Genomic DNA, 21,624 nt, shown 5'->3' with positions numbered 1-21,624 from the left:
CAACAAAGATTCAAAGCAGCAGAGAATAGACTTAATGTGGATGAAGGATAAGAAGAAAACTATGTGGCGAGCTATTGCATTCTGGTTCCACTTCAGCCACCGGTATGCCAACCGGTACCGATATGGTGGACTTTGACATCAATCATATGTCTAGTATCTTGCCTTTTGACCATGAAGCCTTCTATTCAATATAGTCCCAATTTTGACTAATATTACTTTTGTGAGCCTAACATTCAAATGCAAGGTTGGCGGAACTGTCTCGAATCGGACGGTTCCGGCCGTTCCGAGCCGTACCGGTGGCTTACCGGTATGGTTCTGATAATGGAAACGAGATCCGTTACTGGAGGCAGAGAAGGAGAAGGAAAGAGAGAGAGTGGGGGAGGGAGAGGGAGAGGTCGGGATGCCGGCGGAGACCGCGGCCTTGCTTCCTGCAGACTCGGCCGGCCTCTGCCGGCATCCCTCCCTCTCTCTCCCCCTTCTCTCTCTCCTTTTCTCTCTCCTACGGTACCATGCCCTCTCTCAGTACAGGCTCGGCACGGCCCATACCAAGTCATGCCGCCGGAAAACCAGCACGGTACCCGATACCGGTTCCTCCGACCTTGTTCAAATGTCTTCAGTTATTAGACTAAACAAAATTTTAAATTCCGTGGGATGGGGGTGTCCTAATTTCTCCATGGAAGAGGTTGCCCCACTGTCCTACCTTATCCCAGTAGTGGTCCCGATTATGCATCCCGATAGATATCCTCCGTCTTTCTCTTCTTTTCTTTCTTTCTTTCTTTTTCCTTTTCATCTTTTTTTCTTTCTTTTTTCTTTCCTTCCTTTCTTTTTCTTTTACCTTCCTTTCTTTCCTTTTCTTTTCCTTTCTTTTTCTTGTCCCTTTTTTTTTTTTCTTAATTCTTCTTCTTTCTCTTACCTTTCTTACTTCTTTCCTTCCTTTATTCTCCCTTTCTTTCTTTCCTTTCACTTTTCCGTTTTCTTCGTCTATCCTTTACTTTTTCCTTTCATCTTTCTTCTTCTCTCCCTGCATGGATAGGTTTCGAAGTCCCGACCTCGTCCCGATACTGTTTTCTCATAGGAATAGGATGGGGTGGTCGGGATGCCTCTAGTCTTGCCGGAACTTAAAACCTTAGGACTACATACCAAATTAAATCTTTGGTAAAAGATTTAACAAGTCCCAAATAGATTATGGGCCATCCAAAATTCCAAATCAAAGCTCTATACTGATAATTTTAATCCAAAACTATGCCTTAAGGGGGTGCCATGATGCCCATTGTGCTAATGTTTAGAATACATGATAGGACATCTAAAGTGAGAATCCACTTTGTTGATCATCATCTACATATCTTAAAATTTCTATATATCAAAATTAAATTACTTGTGATGCTCAGATCATAACAAAACCTTGTATCATGTCATTAAAGCCATCCATTTTGCATCCACTTGATGCATGTTAGATGCTACCAAAACATATTTTTCTGGTTTCTAGGCATTTCTAGTAGTGAGATCACAATCAATGGTGTGAAACACCAATTTGAAAGGTCTATGATTGATTTTGATCATTAAATATTTTATCAATAATTTAATGGAGGCCCCATGCGCCACAATGAGTGGATGTCACTTCATTGTTATAGGAGTGACTATTGTTTTATGTCGAATATAGAGCTGATATGTTGAGCCCCAAAAGGATACTAAGGCTGGGAAGTAAGTTCATATCAAATCGACCGGTCTTTAAAATGTGGTGCATGAGGCTGCATATGCCTCTGCGATCCTTTGACCACACCGCTAACTTATATGCAGTTTCTGTATATAGTTTGGCTAATATGGGCCGAAAAGGCAGTTTGCCTAGCACTTTGCACATATATGCAGCAAGATTAGCATTGTGCAGTTGCATACGTTGATCGCATTTGTGGGCCCTTGAACATGGTGCCACTACATAATCTAGTTGGATATGTGTTTCACATGGGATGGCTACATGTACATTAATATCAATATGTTAATTATGCTAGATGTTATTCCTGTTAATATTGCTATTATTTGTAAACACCATTGCTACATTGTTATATTTAACATATTTTATTTATTTTTAAATATTTAAAATACTAACCGTACATGTAGCCTGCATGATACATCTGTGCTATGCAATCCCTTTGACCACCCTCATACCCCAGACGCCTTTTAAAACATTGAAATAGACCATATCAAAACAATAGCCGCTAAATTAATGTGGCCCTGCAGCCTACATGATACATTGGTGTTATGCAATCCCTTGACCGCCCGCATACCTCAGCCGTCTTTCAAAACATTGAAATGGACCATGTCAAAACAATAGTTGCTAAATTAATGTGCCCTTGGGCCCACATCTTTTGCCAATGAAGGTGTAGTGGAAGTGTATCAAGACAAAGAGAGGAAGGAAAGAAAGATCAGGATGAAGAAAGGGAAATCCGGTGGGTTCCCACTATCTGATATGATTTTTTAGCATATAACAATACAAGAGATTCTTAATCCAATTGGAGCTCAACTTTGATGAGAAGGAACAAAATATGATTTTATGGGAGTTTTGGATAGCCAAAGAACGACTAATGCTAGAGGAACTGCACAAGATCCAAAAGGAGAACTCTTGTCCAGAATTATAAATATCCAATAATTTTAGACAATTAGTTTAAACATCAGCTCTGAAACATTATCTGTCTGCTCTCTAAGCTCGTAGTTTATTTGAGCAATTATCACTCCATTTAAACACAAAGCAAGATGCCTTCGAACGTGCAATGGGGCAATGACTAGGATAATCCTGCAAGCAAGGTTTAGATTAGGCTGACTAGATAGAGTAAACCATGGTTTCAAATCCTGGTGGAACGCCTGCAGGATGGCAGCTCATCCCCTTCCATGGAAAAACCGGGACAGTCCCCTTTTACAGGATTTAAAACCTTGGAACCATGCCTGCCGTACCGGTCCGGCCTAGACCGGTACATGATCTGCGTGGAATCCGGTACCAAGTGTTCTTTTAGGAGAACCGACCCGTACATGGTCTGTACCGGTCTTGCTTGATACCGGCATCGTACCGGTGCGAACCTGGTACGCCAATTTTTTTTCAAAACCACCACAGCGCCGCGCCGTACCGGTCTGGCCGGCCACCGGTACCGGTACGGCAGACCTTGCTTGGAACAAATAGTACTGTAATACCTGGCCAAAATTGTGAATATGTGAAATTTTTATCATGATCATATTTAGAATCGTAGGATGAATCATCCAAGCACATTGGCATATATCTTACAGGAACTGAGCACAAAACAGTGTTCCATATGCATCAACTTTGCTACCTAGTTTAGATGCTTCTTATTTCTGTTATTCAGAGATATTAAATGTATGCATCAAAACATTTTTATTTTGTTAAATACAAACAGCATCAATCCATTGTTTTTGGTCTTAAAATTTTGTTTGCCTGCTACCAGATTTGTCTGTGCATATATTAAGCAATCCACTTTTCACATGAATAAGTCAGCAATGAAAAACTATGCAAGTGATTTTATTGGACACAAACTTCATGAAACAATCAATTACAATTATATATGCAATAGAAGAATAGAATGGTCCAGCATGATCTGCTACAAGGCCATAAGAAATTTCAGTGAACTAAAAGTTTAACGTCCTTACCCTAAGTACCTTGGCCAACAAGAAGACACGCAAGAGAGGTTTTCTCCTTTTTCCACAAATTTGTAATAAAATTGATTTTCCCTGATATGTTGAAAAGTGATAAATAAAGTTGCAAACCTGGATGTCCCCTGGAATCAAGCAATGCCCCTTGAAGATATTTCCTGAACATTTCATTGCTAAGTCCTCTGAAATAAACCCAGTCCCATCGGTATGGATCCTTGGTTTACCATCTTCATCATACACAATGTTTCCATCTTCATCCTGCAAGATTGCAATTGACAGTAGAAATATGAATCCAAAAATAAGCCACAAAACAAAGAGAAATACCCATGAAGTAGAAACTTGATATCCTGTGGGAAAAATATAATGATACCATGCATGGTATGTCTTCAATCTGCTTGACATGAACAGATGCGAGATCAATATCTAACTTGATGGTCTTTGACAGGATTAAAGAAAACCTGCATTTCTCCATTTGAACAGTGTTTTCAACCAACAATGCAAATAAACATGTTGACCCATCTGTACTTGCATCAAATGCATGTATATGAAAATAGAATAATTCTATCAAGAAGTTTAACCTGGCCATATATTTTGCCAAACTGGAAACCGTATGTGCATGCATGAAAATAGTACGTGCTTCATGTATTAGTTTGTCAGACAATATGTAAGGTTCATCCTTATCCATAGCCCAGCTAGACTCCATGCGAACAAAGTAGCACTTCACAGGAGATGAAGTTGGGCTTTTCTTCTTCTCCTCTTTGCCTCCATCTTTGGAAACTGTTAATATTATTTATGACTTGGATTAGCGGATTGTATTTACTTTTCTAGAGATAATGCCATACCAAAATTTTTGACATGAAGGAGTTAGTTCAATAGAAACTGAAAGAATGGAGGCCAAAAAGCATGAAGCTTATATGTAATAGAATGAGTGATACTAGAAATAATGTTTAAAACAACTTTGCTTCATCTAAATATGAATTATAAGTGGACCAAGTGCATCAACAATGGAAGAAAGCAGTCAATGATTAGTTTAGCTTTAATCACGCCATGATCCTATATCTTTCATTTGTACCCCCTATATCAAGGGGCAATAACAGCAGTACAGACCAAAATTTTCTCTTTCAATTTTAACATGAGAAATAGTAAGAACAGAATTAGAAGGGAAAAGGAACAATTAGATGGGGTAGCATTGAGTTGAATCTACACGAAAAAAATAATGAAATACAAAAGAAACCGTCCAAGAAAAGTGCTTAGCTACTATTATAAGTTAACAAATGTTCCTGTGGAAGATCTTAAAGATGTGATCCATGGGCCAATTATTGTAAGAAAGGACATTACCCTTATTGATCATGTTTTCATCAGAGCTCTTCATATGTTACAATTCTCACCATCTCCAGAGGCATTGAAATCAAAAACACCCAAAGACCATAAGCTTCTCTTAGACATAAGGTGGTGGAGCCACAATTCACATCCCTGATCAAGAATGGTCATCCTCAGCCACATACAGCCGTCATCTTACAAGCTTGTCCTTCATATTTAACAATAACACAAAATCATCACTAGACAAAGCACCAAACCAGACATCCATCAGAAATCTGTTTTTAATTTTCCAACATAAAAATGAATTTCAGCAGCTAAAGGCACTTTCATTACACAAAATGCAGTCAAATATTGTTTAAGGTTTTTGGATGAATCAACTAATTTTTCTGAATATTCCAAATACTTCAAGCCACACAAAAGCTCCCGGATGAGAATATGCAAATCATAAATGCCATCTTTAGCTTAGGTTACTGGAGAAACCCACCATCTACAACGGCCTATAGCACAATCTCTCAATCTAACAGAAACTCATCTAAAAGCTTTTTCTAGGGAAAAAAAAAGCTTTCTCATTTCGTAGAACGATGGAACACCAGCAAACAGTGAAGTACATAAATAACTTTCACTTTGTATTAAGGTCCACTGAACCAGTATCGGAACAGTCGACGGGCAAATTGGTACGGTACCGAACCGGTACCATACTAACATATGGTACACTTGGGCATGCCGGTTTGGATGGAACACCAGCAAACAGTGAAGTACATAAATAACTTTTACTTTGTATCAAGGTCCACTGAACCAGTATCAGAACAATCGACGGGCAAGTTGGTACGGTACTGAACCGGTACCATACTAACATATGGTACACTTGGGCATGCCGGTTCTGAACCAGCATGCCCATTTTTTTAAAAAAAAATCAAGTTTGTTTAATTCGTAATCATTTTTCAACTTTTTCAATGATTTTAAATATAATTTGATGTTTCTATAATTTCGGTATAACCTAAATGATGCATCTTATTATTTTAAAGTTATACAAAATATAAAATTATTAGTGAGATGTTGCATGCTGCAAAAAGCAACAAATATCCTTAAATGAACTAGTGGCGTGAAAAATATAAAATAATACAATTAATTACATATATTTAAAGTACAGCATACATACCGATATTTAAAATCTCGTCGAATGGCGATGCCTCTTGTAGATATCCGGATCATTAAGATAGTCAAGACTCAGGAGGCACATCAACCCACCCCTCTAACGAAGCGGCATTGTAGTCTTGTATGTTCATCCCATAAGAAACGTGCTCTAGGTTATAACCACTATCGGATCTCTCGTTGAAGCTTTGGCTTGGAGAGGTATTCTCTGGCTAATAATACGGTTGTGGAGGGGCCCATCCGAATATGCCGGCAACAAAATCTAACCCGTAAGATGCTCCGAGCTGCGTAGGATAGTAACCACCGGAAGACGATGCCTCTGACGCACTATATCCATATCCGTATGGATCATAGGCTACTTGCAGCTGCGAGCAATAGGATCTACTATATGACTCAAAATTTGATACGTCTATCGATCCTGCTTCACGTGCGAGGACATCTGTAGCTGCATCGTGTCCTCTTAAATGACTACGAGGAGCTCGTCTTCTATACGCAATCGTATCCTTGTGGGCTCTACCAGATCTTGCATCGTGGTTCCTATCCTCTGTAGCATGCATAAACTAGAACATCGATAAATTGAAGACCACCCTGCAGAAGATATGAGACCACCGTTTATGAGACACAACCGTAGGAAGGTTCGATTCGCCGGTGAGTCTCCATTTATGCATGCTATACTGGATAAAGACAATGGTGCACGATTTGGTAGAGCCCACAAGGATACAATTGCATATAGAAGACGGGCTTCTCCAGGTCATTCAGAAAAATATGATGCAACTGCAGATGACCTCACACATAGAACAAAATCTTTAGACGTATCAGGTTCTAAGTCGTATACTGGATTCTATTACTCGCAGCCACAGGTAGCCTATGACTCATATGGATATGGATATAGATATGGTACATCTGAGGCATCACCTTTTGATGGCTACTACCCTACGCAGACTGGAGAATCTCACTAGTCGGATTTTGCTGCCGGCATATAATAGCCAGAGAACACCTCTCAAAAGTAAAGCTTCAGCGAGAGATCCAAGAGTGCTTATAACTCAGAGCATGTTTCTTATGGAATGAACATACAGGACTACAACGCCGCTTGGTTAGAGAGATGGGCTGATGTGCCACTTGATTATATTATGATCCGAATATCTACGAAAGGCATCGCCACTCGACAAAATTTTAGATATCAGTATACATATTGTACTTTACATATATGTAATTGATTGTATTATTTTATATTTTTTACCTCATTGGTTGATTTTATGATATTTCATGTTGCTTCTTGCAGCATATGATATCTCACTAATTATTTTATATTTTATATTACTTTAAAATAACAAAATGCATCATTTAGGCTGCACTGGAATTATAGAAACATCAAAAATATCAAATTATACTTAAAATCATTAAAAAGTTGAAAAAATGATTACCAATTTATCAAACTTAAAAATTTTTAAAAAAGTTTGGGTGTGTCGGTTCCGCCCAAGCGTACTGGGTGTCGGTACGGTGCCAAACAGGTACCATACCGACTCGCCCGCCGCCGACCAATATGGGTTCTGGTACCGGTTCAGCGGATCTTGCTTCTTAGGCCTTCCCAATCATCTTTTAAAGCAAAATGAAGAGAGGGCGAGGGGGGTAGGTTCAGAACAGTCTGACTCGGTGCGAACCAGACAGTTCCCACTGGTTCCGTAAGGAACCGGCCGGTTCAGAGTTCAGACTGAGCTCGGACGGTTCACAGCCGGTTTCTATCAGTTCGGAACCGGTTCCGGCCTGTTCGGAGCCAGTTCCGAAAAAAAGAGGTGAATCGACCCAGTCCCCTACTGGGTTGGCTCGGTACAGGCTGAACCAGGCAGTTCGGCCCGATTCAGCGGACCTTGCTTTGTGTAATATTTGCTATCAACTGCTCTTCTCACTAAACATTATATACAATATGATAGCATCTGCAACCACTTCCAGCAAGAACTACATTGAGGTGCTTCCTCTTGTTGCTATGTAGACAACCTTCCCACTTTTCAAGGAATGAAACTGATAACCATCACTAGTCTATGTATAATATCTGCCATCAACTACTCTTCTCCCTAAACATTATGTACAATATGATAGCATCTGCAAGCACTTCCAGCAAGAACTACATTGAGGTGTTTCATCTTGTTGTTATGTAGACGACCTTCCCACTTTACAAGGAATGAAACTGATAACCATCACAATGCATCTCTTTCATAAATACATTTTTGAATCAAGTTGGGTACAGGAAGATGAATGCCACGGTACAGATCACAGACAGAAGGCATAAGTTGGTCAGGAGAAATCTACTCGATTCTTCCATCTGAAGATAGTAATTTTACATTTTTAAGCTCACACATCTATTTCTGGAATATGTTTACCTGTTTTCATCCAGTGCACAGCAGAAGAATCAAACTTCAAATAGGCTTTATATCTCATAAAACCATCCCTCAAAAAGCACTTTTAAGCTACTCTAACCCACAAATTATTTAGAAAAGTTCACTGTCAAACAAGTTCACCAACAAAGCAAGATAAACTTGTAGCAGCTTAGCTCAGATAACATCGGCTTCCCAGAAAATGAACACATAATTAGCACACGACAACTACATGATGGCTTCCACTCTGGCCTAGTAGTTAAAAGTCGGAATAGTATGCTAGTATGCACCCAGTTTCAAACTCTCCCATAAAAAAAATAAATAAATAAAGACAGCCACTTTGTTTAAGACCTTCGCTAAATGAAAATAAACCTTTTGATGAGCCATCTCTAACATTATGAAATAATGAGGTTTGAAGCATACTTTCTAATCTGCTAAATCCATCTCCTCAAAGCAACATGTGAGAACAGACCACTTCTGGAAAACAATAACATAATGCCTTGGCAGATCTTCATATTTCTGTATGATCTATGAAGAAATTCATATCAGGACAAAAACCATTTCTAGTTAACTTTCCAAGAAATAAGCATTTATAATGGAAAAATCACTCTTCTAAGTGCTCTCAAACTATCAACCTGAAGCAGACTATCATAAAGGCAAAGCAAACCTAAAGAATATTACAGCAATGAAAAAGGCTCTCAAAATGTGAAAATAAATACGTTAAATATGTGAAATGTATAAAACCTTCCTATTTCCATCGTAATCAAGAATTGCATATGAAAAGTGTATATATAAATCTTGCAGTATCATTCAAGTTTGCCAAAGTGGGAATGATACAAACATTAGTATGACAGAGATAAAAGTGATCTTTTCTAAGCTTAGCAATGTGACTTACTAACTTTTGATTGTATGTGCGTGCATGCATCTATATCAGTGTATGTGGATGCGTATGTCTCCATGTATTTATAAGAAATCTAGATTAAAAATTACCGTATGATAATTTGTTGCCATTGTTCAGCTAAATAAATCAGAATGAAGTGAAATATAAGGAGATTATGACAGATTCATTCTTAATAAACGTACAACACCAAATAACAATAAGTCATTTATGTTAAAGTACTCAAAAACATAGAAAGGATAATACTGACCATGTGTGGATAATCAAAAACCAGCCTCTCTCTAGACTAGGAATAAGAAGCAGAAACCACTTAAAACAACTTACCAAAAAAATAATAACGTCGTAAACCTACAAGAATCCCTTCTTTTGCAATTTTATGGTAAACATCACTAGAAGAGACAATACAATGTGCAGATCTTTTTTCCCTGCGCATTTCCTCCACGAACTTTACTAACAGCACATTGTCATCTCCCAAGACCCGCTGTAGGTGAGTTTTGGTGACTTGAAGATATGGGCCCTGGATATATCCATTTACATTTATAACTAGATATTTATAAAATAATACAAGTGACTAGTGACACACATCGAAATGCTAGAAGAGAACTAGAATTTGAAAGAGAAAACTTTGAGAGAAGAAACTAGTCTGAAAAATTAAACCAGAAAACATCTCATATATTTATGGAGAGGATGATAAAAAGTTCAGATACCATCTAGGTTAGAAAAAATTCCAACACATGACTATAAACATATAGTCCTATTAAAGTTCTAGAAGGATCATTCTCGTTGGGAGGGTGAGGTTGTCATTTAAGTTGTCACACATGGAGATACTTTAGTTCTTTCTTAGTTGATCATTGTGTTGACCTTTTGATTAGGGGATCCTTGTTTCAATTAGGGCTTTTGAGCCCTCTCTCCCACTCTCTGGACCTCTCTCGCTCAACCCTCCCTCTCCCTCTCTCTCCCTCCCCCCCTCCTTCCCTTCCTCCCTCTCCCTCTTTCCCTCTCTTCTCCCTCTCCCCCTCTCTTTTTGGATCTCCCTTTGTCCGTATGCCTTGGAATAGCACAATATGGACCTCTACCGTGCCGAACTGGTTGTCGGCTGGTACACCCTCCGAGGATCACAGCATATATGGTTTAAGGTAAAGGCAGCAGAAATTTAAAAAAGACTCTGTAAATGACATACAATATTTATGGATAGCATTAGTAGACAATAAGAACAAAAGAGACAAACAAACTCAAGAGTCAAGAGTCTAATATTTACATGGCAAACTAATATATGAACTTATATGATGAATAATGTATATTCCTGAATATTTATATACATCCTTTGGAATGAATTAGCAATCATGTATCACCAGTGGATATAATACATACATATAAATAACATGCTGGCTGTACAACCCTTTTAAAAAACAATATGTTGAAAAAAAATCATTCTTTTTCATGCTTTTCTCCAAACAGAAGAAAATGCCACAACTTTGAACAATATTGCATGCATAAAAAAACTTTATGAATATCATGCAGGCAAATGAGGAATGACGTTAAAGAAGAATAGAGGAACCATAACAATATACATAACTTCAACTAAGGTATGGTTCTAAGTCAGAAATTTGTTAATTATGCTTTCTAGTTTCCTACTTTAATCATATTACTATTATAACTTCCTAGAAAGAATATAAATTTCTAAAGTAGTCATAATTTCTGAGGAAAGACATACATATTACAATATCAGTACTTGCAGCATCATTGAAAACAATCCATCAATAACTGCAAGTCGTCCAGCCAAGTCTGCAAGTCCTAAGGCCACCTAGAAGCTTGTCAATGCTGAATGTGGCAACCTAGATGTCAAAACCATTAAAAATGGAAAAAAATGATCTTGCTTTACAATGATGCAAAATCTGAGATGCTGGTATCACGAATTCAATAATCATTGAAACCAAGATCCGCTGTACCGGTACCAGGCGGCGTACTGATGGCGGCCCGGACCGGTACATACCGGTCCCATACCGGTCTCGTACCGGTCTGTACCGGTCCGTACTAGTTCCATACCGGTTCTCCAACGATAAGCTACTGGTACCGGATTCCACGCTGATCCGGTACCGGTCTCAGGCCGGACCGTAGCCGGTCCGGGCCGGTACGGCAGACTATGATTGAAACAGATCTAGATAAGGGCATCCCAGTGCACAAGGCTCCCGCCATTACAGGGTCTAGGGAGGGTCAAATGAATACGGCCTTAATCCCATGCATGGAGAGGCTATTTTCATGTTTCGAACCACGAACATCCAGGTCAAAATGGAGCACCTTACCATGGCACTGAGGCTCGCCCTCTAAACAAATCTAGACAAGTAACAACTAAAAAAGAACTAGAGGAGGTTAAATGAGCAAAATGCCTGCTTAAAACACAATAATGAGCAGGTATCAAAATAAATTGAAAACAACTTCTCTGAAAGGACCAAAACCCACAAGTCCCCAAAATGAATAACAATATTTTCTTCAATCCTCCACCTCAAGTGAGTCCACTGAACAAGTACCAGTCATGCCCAACTTTTTACTCATATCTTTCAATCTTGTATCACAAAGCTCTTTATGCATAGTTTCTTTCCCCCTTCCTTGTTGAACATTTTTGCCCTAGAGAGGAGTGATCAGCCTTAAGGTTTTTGGTGCACTAAATATAAATGCAGTCTACCTAGAAGCTTGACTGCTACATCATAGTTCAAGTTCAAGCATATCTCTCACATCTATAATTGCATAACCAAAAAAGATCATAGGCTTCCAGAACCTGAGCATGTCATCCAGTGGCTACCATTATCTTTTAACTCTTGTGTGCAAGTTTTCTCCAAAGAAAATCTAATGCTAAGTTTCTTCAAATCTCAGCTAATACTAGACAATATCCTGTATACCCACTGACTTCAATTGTTTTACGGGAATATTGTTGCTCAGTAATAACTTGCTATGAGTTACAAGTGAGGTCTCCAGGGACTCAAACACTGTTTCAACTTCAACAAGTATATGAAAATTCTGATCTGGTAATAACAAAATCCTTATGTTGTCAAATACACTTCGATAGTTCATGATCTTGTACAAGATGATGATTGCGATCTAGATGGGATTCACATCAGTTAATTACAGATGCTAATCAACCTTCAAGTACCCAATTTCACATCGGATTATTAGGCTTCATTGGATTGTCATGGCAAGAGATCCCTTCTGTATAGGTGATGTTTCTGCTACACAACTCTGGTATGCTAGTAAGCATTGAAATAGGAAGCTAAGAACTATCACTTGTTCAGCAAGACAATTCAACAGTTCACAGAATATTATCAATCATGTGTCACTTTTAACTGAGAATTTTGATCTTAAAGCTCCCACCAAGTAACCTTATTTCTATTCCCAGCTTCTAAGAGCTTGCTCTAGTTTAGAACTAACAGTTTAAACTACTGTTTTGCAATATGCTAGGTGAACAGTGTTACTAGTTAAATAGTTTTTAGCATGAGACGCATGAACTGTAAAAGTGAATTCTAATGCAGAAGCTAAGAACATTATGTTACTACTTCCACCATTCAAAAAGAATGCCACAAAGAACACATGTGAATGTGATATGTACAATGTTACTTATGATTATCAAAAGAAATAACAATGAGCAAACTTATTCCAAGTTAGTGGTTTATGTCAAACAGATGACAGAACTGGCCTTAAAAGACAGCAACAAGTAAAACAGAAAAGTGTCTAGCATTCTGCCTAGATTCAGGGACCTCGCACAAACCTTGAATATATAGGTTCCATCTAGATCTACACAACAATGATAAACATGTGTCTTTCCTGAATCCCAGTCAAGATTCTGAAAAATAAAACAAAAGCAGTCACATTACCAGTTAATATATCTGTCAAAACACTAATAATTTTTGAATGCTTCAAGATGATAGATCTCTCGATATGAAATCAGTAGTGAAAAAATTCCAAAAAAAAAAGCATGTTGTATAAGCTTGATAAATTTCACAAATTATTTTATGATTTCTTTGAAAATTATTCATGAGTTATTTTGAATTATTTTTTTTGAAATTACCACTTGATGACATAATCCCAATACTTCTTAATCTGTATCTCTACACCTAAAACTTTTCTAATCTTTAATGATTTCAATTTTTTCCCAAATGCTTGCTCAATTACAAACTTTTGTCTTGGGCTAAATGACCAAAAAGTGAAGGTGGTCAGGTTCATTTTTAAAATTCATGTCGTAAATTACAAAATAAGCACCTCACTGTGTGTATACGTCACTTCGTGTCTATATTTGTTAGCAGTTACTACATGTAGCAAAATACAAGTTGTAACCAGTTCGGTCTCATAAAAGATAAAACAACATAATTAAAATATCATGTAAGTGAATCGCATATGCCACTGCATCAGAATATTGATGAACACAGAAAAAACCCATTGGCAGATTGTACAAGATAGAGGATCAAATTGAAGACAAAAACCCATTTATTAGACCTTTAATCTTTATCAGCCAAAAACAACTTCCTTATCAGGAATTTGGCGGTCTTCCTTCATTTCAAAGAACAATACATTTTCAAATAGCAAGTTTTAACATATCTTCTAAGTGAAATCTTGCAGTGAGGATTGATTTGACAAACATATGCACATTGGATATATCAAGACGTAAGTAAAATCATGATCATAGCAAGCTTTGAACAACAGGGCTCACCTTTCTCCGGTCTGAATCAGAGATGTACTTATGACCAAGTTCTCTCCACACTTCCAACTCAAAGAGAGACATTGGGAAGAATTTTATTCTCTGAATGAAACCTACAGTAATTGCATTTTCTAGGCTAGACCTAGAAAGGGCAAGAAGATAAATATCAACCACATCAACCCAAATGTGCCAGAAGTATGAGTGTCTAGCATGCACATATAGCTGAAGTGGGTTGTATAAACTATATGTGTTTGGGGGGAGAGAGAGAGAGAGAGAGAGAGAGAGGAAATCAAGCAAATATTCGTACAGCATGATTGAAACATCAATCCAGTGCATCCAAGACCCATAATGAGACTTTTAACTTGAGAAAAGCACACTCTTAAACATAAACTTCAGTATTTATTTTATAATATCTAAACCTAAAAGGTAAAAAACTTGGAAACTTCCTGCTTAAGAGTCAAGTAGAATGAAATAGACATTTATTGTGTCAGAAACTCAGGATACAATGTTTTGCTTTGATTTATGTTCTACAAGAATTTAATTCGAACAAATTTTTGTCTCCATGTGTTTTAAAATGACTAGATCACAATTGATGGTTGATAGGGGATAAAATGGATCGTCTTGCTCAGGATAGGGGATCACCCCATTCCGATCAAGCAGACCCCAGCGCCGACCAGGCCAGACCTCGGTGCCGCTAAGAACCAGTCCGAGCTCGGATTTCGCCAAAGGACCGGCCGACCTCGTCCAGATCTTTCTACTGCTACGACCTACAGCAACCTTCTCCAATAACATAATGACGCCCCAGCCCGATCTCGGGGCGCCAAGTATCTCCGACGACGCGCCCCGACCTGAGCTCGAGGCGCCAAGCATCCCCGACGACGCACCCCGGCCAGGGACAAGCCGACCTCAAAGTTCGCCGAGCCGACCTCATCAAACATACGTCGCGGTCCCTAAGTCGGCCCGACCTCAGTGCTCACTGAGCTGACTTCGCAGAGTATATGCTACGGCCTCCAAGCGAGCCCGACCTCGTCCACGGCCACATCCATGTGCGCACCTACGCGCGCCCTTATGCCCGCATATGTGACCGTACATTACAACCTCACCGCGCCATGTTTTACTTGCTGGTCACTCCACGACATGTTAACCAGGGGCCATACCTTGCTGCCAAAGGCCATACTCTGCCACCTCCGTCAACACCATACCGTTCATAAGAACGGCCTACACCGTGTGTCTCAAGCAAGCCCTGGCACCAAAGGCCATACTCTACCACCTACAGACGCCATCTCTCCTCATGATGAGGATGGGCCAGACCTCCACCACCTGGGCACCTTCGCGGGGACTATAAATAGCCCCATCAGGTAATGCCTGAGGACCTTTTGGCCAACTAAAACTCCATGCTAACTTAAGCATCGGAGGGCCCTCACCGGAATCACCGGTGAGGCTTTGTGCGAGTACGCCAGCGCACGGGAGGTGGTGTCTTTTCTCTGCCTCAACTGGCAGCTCTCCCGACTCCTCCGGCATGGTCACCCTCGGGCCAAATTTGAACCACAACAATGGTTAACATTCTTAATGTGTCTGGCCCATAACAAACTTGGGTACAGAAAAACCAAAACATATTTTTCTTTAAAGTATTTTAGGTCATGATCAATTGTGTGGATTCTCAATTTAAAAGGGCATGTCAATTGTATAGGAGTAACATACTTATAATTAAGTCCAAGTGTTGTGCAATAAGATTTCACAGTATCTTATCTTTGTACATTTGAAGTCTACTTGATGCTTCTATCAATTCTCTGAAAATGGTGTAAAAACAAGCAGCCAGTTGTTTCACATATATGGATACAGCAGAATCATTAACAAGGATAATGTAGCTGATTTTACTCACTTAAAAAGACCTATCAATCGAGTCAAAAGTTAAGTGTCTCCAGCAAGAAATATATGCCTTTTGGATCCCAAAGTTTAAGCAAAATAGAAATTTATTTTATGCCAAAAGAGATATAACAAAAGCATCACAGTATCTTATCTTTGTACATTTGAAATCTACTTGATGCTTCTATCAATTCTCTGAAAATGGTGTAAAAACAAGCAGCCAGTTGTTTCACATATATGGATACAGCAGATCATTAACAAGGATAATGTAGCTGATTTTACTCACTTAAAAAGACCTATCAATCGAGTCAAAAGTTAAGTGTCTCCAGCAAGAAATATATGCCTTTTGGATCCCAAAGTTTAAGCAAAATAGAAATTTATTTTATGCCAAAAGAGATATAACAAAAGGTTGCTTGTAGGACTGCAATTTTTCAAAACAACCCTATAAACCTTCGTGACTCGACAATTTGGGTTGAAGTTGAAACTAGTGGGTCAAATACATTAAAAATGGATTAAATATCATCTTCCAAAATTGATTCACAAAATAATGTTAGTCACATATTGCATCAGTCGATAAACATTTATGGATTATGTAGGCCGCTTCATCCATGACCAACTTCTAAATATGTACACCTTCTCCACAACACCTCTCTCCCCTGCTTAACATCACCAACCTGATAAAAAATTTGCATTGTCAAAAACTTTCTTTTTCTAAATATGTACCCCTTCTCCACAACCTCCCTCTCTCTATCACACACTCTCACCCCCCCAACTTACCACCACCAACCTAAGAACAAATTTACAACATCAATAACCTTCTTTTTCTTTCTTGCATCTCAGAATCCACTTAAAAACTAATTGCCCTTTGTGAGCCTACCTCAATTGTATTAGTCAGAAGGTAGAACGCATTGTTTCAAAAAAAATTTTCCCCTTTCTGAAAAACTTATTCTCATGTACCAACCAGAATGCTGCACCCATTCTTTTTTCTCAACTTTAAATTTCCCAATCTGGTTGACCTGGATAAGGTGTGATACATGGGACCAGTTTCTTTATTTTAGATTGAACAGGTTGGTTAGGTACTGGGTGCCAACAAGATCATATGCAATAATTTATATATCCATACTGGACTGCGTACCTATACCTTATTGGTACAGGTCGGTATGGTAGGGTATACCATTGTACCAACATATAGTAGCGGGACTTGACACAGCAACCATATGATGTATAGATAATCAGGCGTTCTAAGCCCCTGTAGCATACTATACGGTACACCTGATACCAACTAGGACAAGATGATAATTAAAGCCTTACTCATATGTACAGTAGATGAAGGTTTGTGGGTCAGGCACGTGGGTTGATGCAAGATGGACCTAGGAGGATTAAATCATCTAGGGTTGATGCTACTTCTAATCGACTCAGCTAAAGAGTGGATGTATGACAAATTGCGAAGAAGGTTAAGTGTTTCTCAGGGTCGCTGGGTTCCTCTCGCCTTCAAGACACTCCTACTCAAACCCTTTAAGTCCCTTGGGAACCCCCATCCCTTGGAATACACAAAACCTTTACAAAACTTTTTTCTGATTGTCTAGTCAAAGGCTTCAGAAAAGCAAAGCAAGAAAAATCTTTGCAATGTAGTTGTACAAATTTAACAATGCCAAAATTTAGTGTTACGAATCTGAAAGCAGTATTACATGTATGTATCACACGTAACAAGCATTAGTGTCACACTGTCACGTCTTCAAGAAAATCAACTTAATAAGAGAAGCCAGAGAATACGCTAAGAGAGGTAAGGTTGCAAGCATCTTCACTAAACTAGTAGTGGACTTGAAACATTATGATAAGCATTTCAGTTAGGTCAACCAAAAGCATACCTTATGAGGTGGGTAGCGTCGAAAGTTAGCATGTCTTGTGATGCATTGTTTTCAAAGAACTTGTGGCTAAATATGGTTGATTCTTCGTTACGATCAGAGAGAAAGGATTTGGGAAAAAAGAAAAGATAATTCAATAATTCAATGAATGTAGCAAATATGCAAAATGGAAAACTAACAGCCTGTTTAGTACTGCTTTTGTTTTCTCATTTTGTTTTGAAAAAGCCAAGAAGAAAAGTGAATTTAAAATATTTATTCTTTTTTTAAATTGTCTGTAAAATCTTCAAAGCTTTTGGAAGCAAAGATTATTGCTTTCAGAAAATGTGAAACTAGAAGCAATGAACAGCAGAAGTTTTGTGCAAATGCTGTCATTCATGTATGATTTCATTAATTTGTAGAGAAATAAAAACCGCAACAAGACCAAACAGGCTCTAAATTTTTCGTTCCTGTTTTCTTTAACAGAAGCGATGACCCAATACATTTTCAAATTCATCACCATCGGAGCTCCTGAACATGATTAGAGCAGGTGATGTCTGTAGTTAATACATGAATTTTCCACATATTTGTGGGTTGGTGTTTAATTTGAGAGAGAGATAGTAACTACAAGTGATTATTCTGTCTTGGGTTTGAATTAAATCATACTTTGAGTTCCCGTTACAAGATTCTATGAATTCTAAAATAATCAGTGGTACACTTAACAAGAAAAAACCTTGCCATCAGTCACCTGCCTATACAGCCTAAAATCAAGAAAGCATTCTGGAACTCTAGTTCTCTACATAATATTACGAATTCTAAGATAATGAATACGTAGTAAACTAAGAAAATTTCCATACAGCACTTACTTGCCAATGTAGCTTAAAATCAAGAAAGCTTTCATGAACTCCAGTTCGCCCAATGCTTCCATCTGGGGGCTTGCCGTCTGCCTCTGAGGAATCTTGCAATCTAATGGGCACGCAGTAGATTCATCTGTACAAGAAACTTAACATAAAACTACGTTCACCGAATCTTTCAACCAAAAGGTGGGTTCTTGAAACCAACTAGCATACAAGAAATCAAAATACTACATAAAGATTGTTCGTTTCAAATCCAAGAACGAGAAGAATTACCTCTATTTGACGTCAAGGCAGGGGACGACGACCCCGAGAAGCACGCACTCTCCTGGGTGGAGTGCGCCTCGGCGTTCCGAGCCAAAGCAACATGGGAGTTCCTCGCCATGTACATAATGAAACCGGAAAGGTTCCGGACGCTCCTAGCGGCGGAAATATCGTGCAAGATTCGGAGAGAAGCCTCCTCTCCGAGGGCCGCGAGCTCGCTCCGGGCGATGGGATCGGGCGGAGGGAGGGATTTGTCGCGGCATATTCTTGCGAGGAGCTCCTCGACGGCGCTTGGGAGGCGGTGATGGTGGTGGCCGGATAGCGGCGGAGAGAGAGGAGGAGGAGAAGCCATGGCGAAATGGGAACGCGCAGAAGAACTGATCTAGGTTTTTTAAAGAAACGAAAAAAAATCCTATTTCCGCAAGATTTCCTTAATTACCCGAAAAAAAAATAAAAAGCTTTCCTTGTTCGTTAAGCTAGCAAGTACCCTCGTCGGATGAAAAGAGACGTTAGAGAAAGGACGCACGGCGATGACGAGGCGAGCCCCTTTTAACGATCGAAAAGGCAGTTTCCCGCCCCGTGAAAGGATTCTGCCCAGCGTAGAAGAGATTCTTAGCCATTAACTCGTTTTTTATTTTAAGAAACATCAACCGTATTTTTTTCAAGAACATCAACAGTAGTTTTTTTTTTTTTTTTAATAAAGAAGTAACTCGTTGATGAGGACGCCGACTCCATGGCGGCAGGGGAGCTGATTGTATGATATTTTTGTTTTAGGAGCCGAGCTGAGTACTACTCAAAAAGAAATTACTTACGCATATGTTAGATTGGGAGCTGAGCGCATTCAGATTTCTTAAATAACTCATGAGGCGAGCAGTGTAGATGATAGGATCGCCTTATTTGAAAGCTACGAGTATGCTCTACTATTTTTATTTATTTTTATTTATTTATTTTAATTTTTAAATATATTTATACTAAAATGATATGGTGTATTTGGCTTTAAAAAAATCATCAACCTTTTTTTTTTTTTTAAAGATGTTTTATAGGCTTTTTTTTTTTATGCAGTTCCTTTTTAGAGGTCTTAGTTAGGCCAATGTGTAAAGGGCTCATATGGACAAGGAGTTCAGGACCCGCATTGATTTCCTAGCTGAATTTACTTGCCGTACTTTCGTCTTCTCGTGAAACTTCCGAATAATTGGAAAGAAACATCAAATCAATCACATTTCCATTTCAAATCATATCTACTCAAATATTAAAATATAGAACTTTGTAAAAGAAATATAATTAGTTCTAGACTGTTGGATGATCATTATTGACTTCTCTGAAATTTCAGAAAAGTCCTCATCATTTAGAGTATTAGAAGTTTAGAGCATAATCCTCAAAATTTCGTCAAAAATATTCAAATAATATTAATAATAAAGAACACCAAGTGCATCGGCATAACTGTCTTAAAGATCGATAATAATAATAATAATAAAAAGCCATGAGAATTACGGAAAAAATACAATGCCCATATAAGATGCACAGGTCAAATATCACACAGCAAAGTGCATAAGATGCATGGTATATCAAAACTTATGCACAAGATGCATCATGCCATACATATGTCGCATGCAAGCAATACCAACTGAATATTCATTGGCACAAGTAAAGGGTATGTGCCATGAACATGAGTAAAAAAAATAAAATTATGGAGAAAAAAATCAAAAGAAAGACAGAGGGAGTGACCAAACTCACGTTCTCTGGAATTCGCTGCATTCGGCATTCTAATTTCTAGATTTTTTTTAGGGTAATTGACTTTCCCATCCCTCTAAAGACTCCACTATAACAAAAAGTCCTTGTTAATTAAATCTAAAACAACCGGTCCAGAAACTTTCTAAACTGTAATTCCCGGTCCCTGAGCCCCTTTTATTTTGAAATAAGATACCGAAAATGCCCCTTCCCTCATGATCTCCCATCCTTCCGAAGAAGAAGAATTTCAGAGACTTTCCAAACTGTAATCTCCCAGCCGCGGCTGCTGCCGGCCGCGGCCTGCCCCCTCCCGCGGCCGCCGCCGGCCCGGCTCGCCTCCTCCCGAGCCCCCTCCCGCGGCCGCGCCGCCGGGAATGCCTCCGCCCCTGCCCCCATGGTGGGAAGGTGCCGAAGAAGAGGAAGAAGGGCGCCGTCCCGCGTCCTGCGGCTGTCGCCGGCCACGGCCCGCCCTCCTCCAGCGTCCGCCGTGGCCCAGCCCCTTTCCGGCGCCGCCGGCCTCGCGGGAAGAGAAGAAAGAAGAAGAAGGGAAGAAGAGAAGAAAAAAAAGAAAAAGAAAAGAAAAAGTTTGAACTGGGGTCGACTCCTGCTTTGCTGGGGTCGACTTGTGAAAATCTTGGGTCGACTCGCTCACTTCTACAACAATTTTCTAAGAACACTTAACTGTGTGCACAGTCCTGTTAACTGTGTTCGCAGACAACTTAACTGTGTGCCGCCAGCTCGCGGAAGGAGAAAAAAGAAGAAAGAAGAAGAAGGGAAGAAGAGAAGAAAAAAAAAGAAAAAAAAGAAAAAAAGGAAAAAATAAAAATAAAGTTAAATAAGCTTGGAACAATTAAATAAGTTTGGAACACACTTAATCTAACATGACACACGGTTAAATAAGCTTGGAACATATTTAAATCATCCCGGAACACACTTATTCTATCCCAGAACACAGTTATTTCGACTGTGCACACAGTTAAGTGTTATT

At 39.0% G+C, this 21,624-nt stretch overlaps 1 protein-coding gene across 8 annotated transcripts in view; it reads right to left on the bottom strand.

Annotated features, from left to right (window-relative positions):
- LOC103708395 (RNA-dependent RNA polymerase family protein) overlaps positions 1–19,509 on the bottom strand; it is a 41,691-nt gene extending 22,182 nt beyond the window's left edge. For 2 of the 8 annotated variants that reach the window (XM_089930956.1, XM_089930961.1), the window contains exons 1-7: positions 18,921–19,396; positions 18,657–18,792; positions 14,096–14,225; positions 13,157–13,231; positions 9,721–9,913; positions 4,025–4,431; positions 3,769–3,912 (exon numbers count right to left, since the gene is read on the bottom strand). In XM_089930956.1, the coding sequence (XP_089787082.1) occupies positions 3,769–3,912; positions 4,025–4,431; positions 9,721–9,913; positions 13,157–13,231; positions 14,096–14,225; positions 18,657–18,792; positions 18,921–19,260 (1,425 nt within the window). In that variant the 5' untranslated portion in view covers positions 19,261–19,396. Of the gene's footprint in view, positions 1–3,768; positions 3,913–4,024; positions 4,432–9,720; positions 9,914–13,156; positions 13,232–14,095; positions 14,226–18,656; positions 18,793–18,920 lie in introns of those variants that run through there. The other 6 variants (XM_089930960.1, XM_089930959.1, XM_089930957.1 and 3 more) reach the window with 6 other exon arrangements.
- Positions 19,510–21,624: the final 2,115 nt, after the last annotated feature.

This window comes from Phoenix dactylifera, chromosome 5 (genome assembly GCF_051530095.1).
Source record: "Phoenix dactylifera cultivar Ajwa chromosome 5, Ajwa_hap1_PhDact_Kaust_v1.1, whole genome shotgun sequence".
Lineage (NCBI taxonomy): Eukaryota > Viridiplantae > Streptophyta > Magnoliopsida > Arecales > Arecaceae > Phoenix > Phoenix dactylifera.
This window is presented reverse-complemented; position numbering and strand designations above follow the sequence as displayed.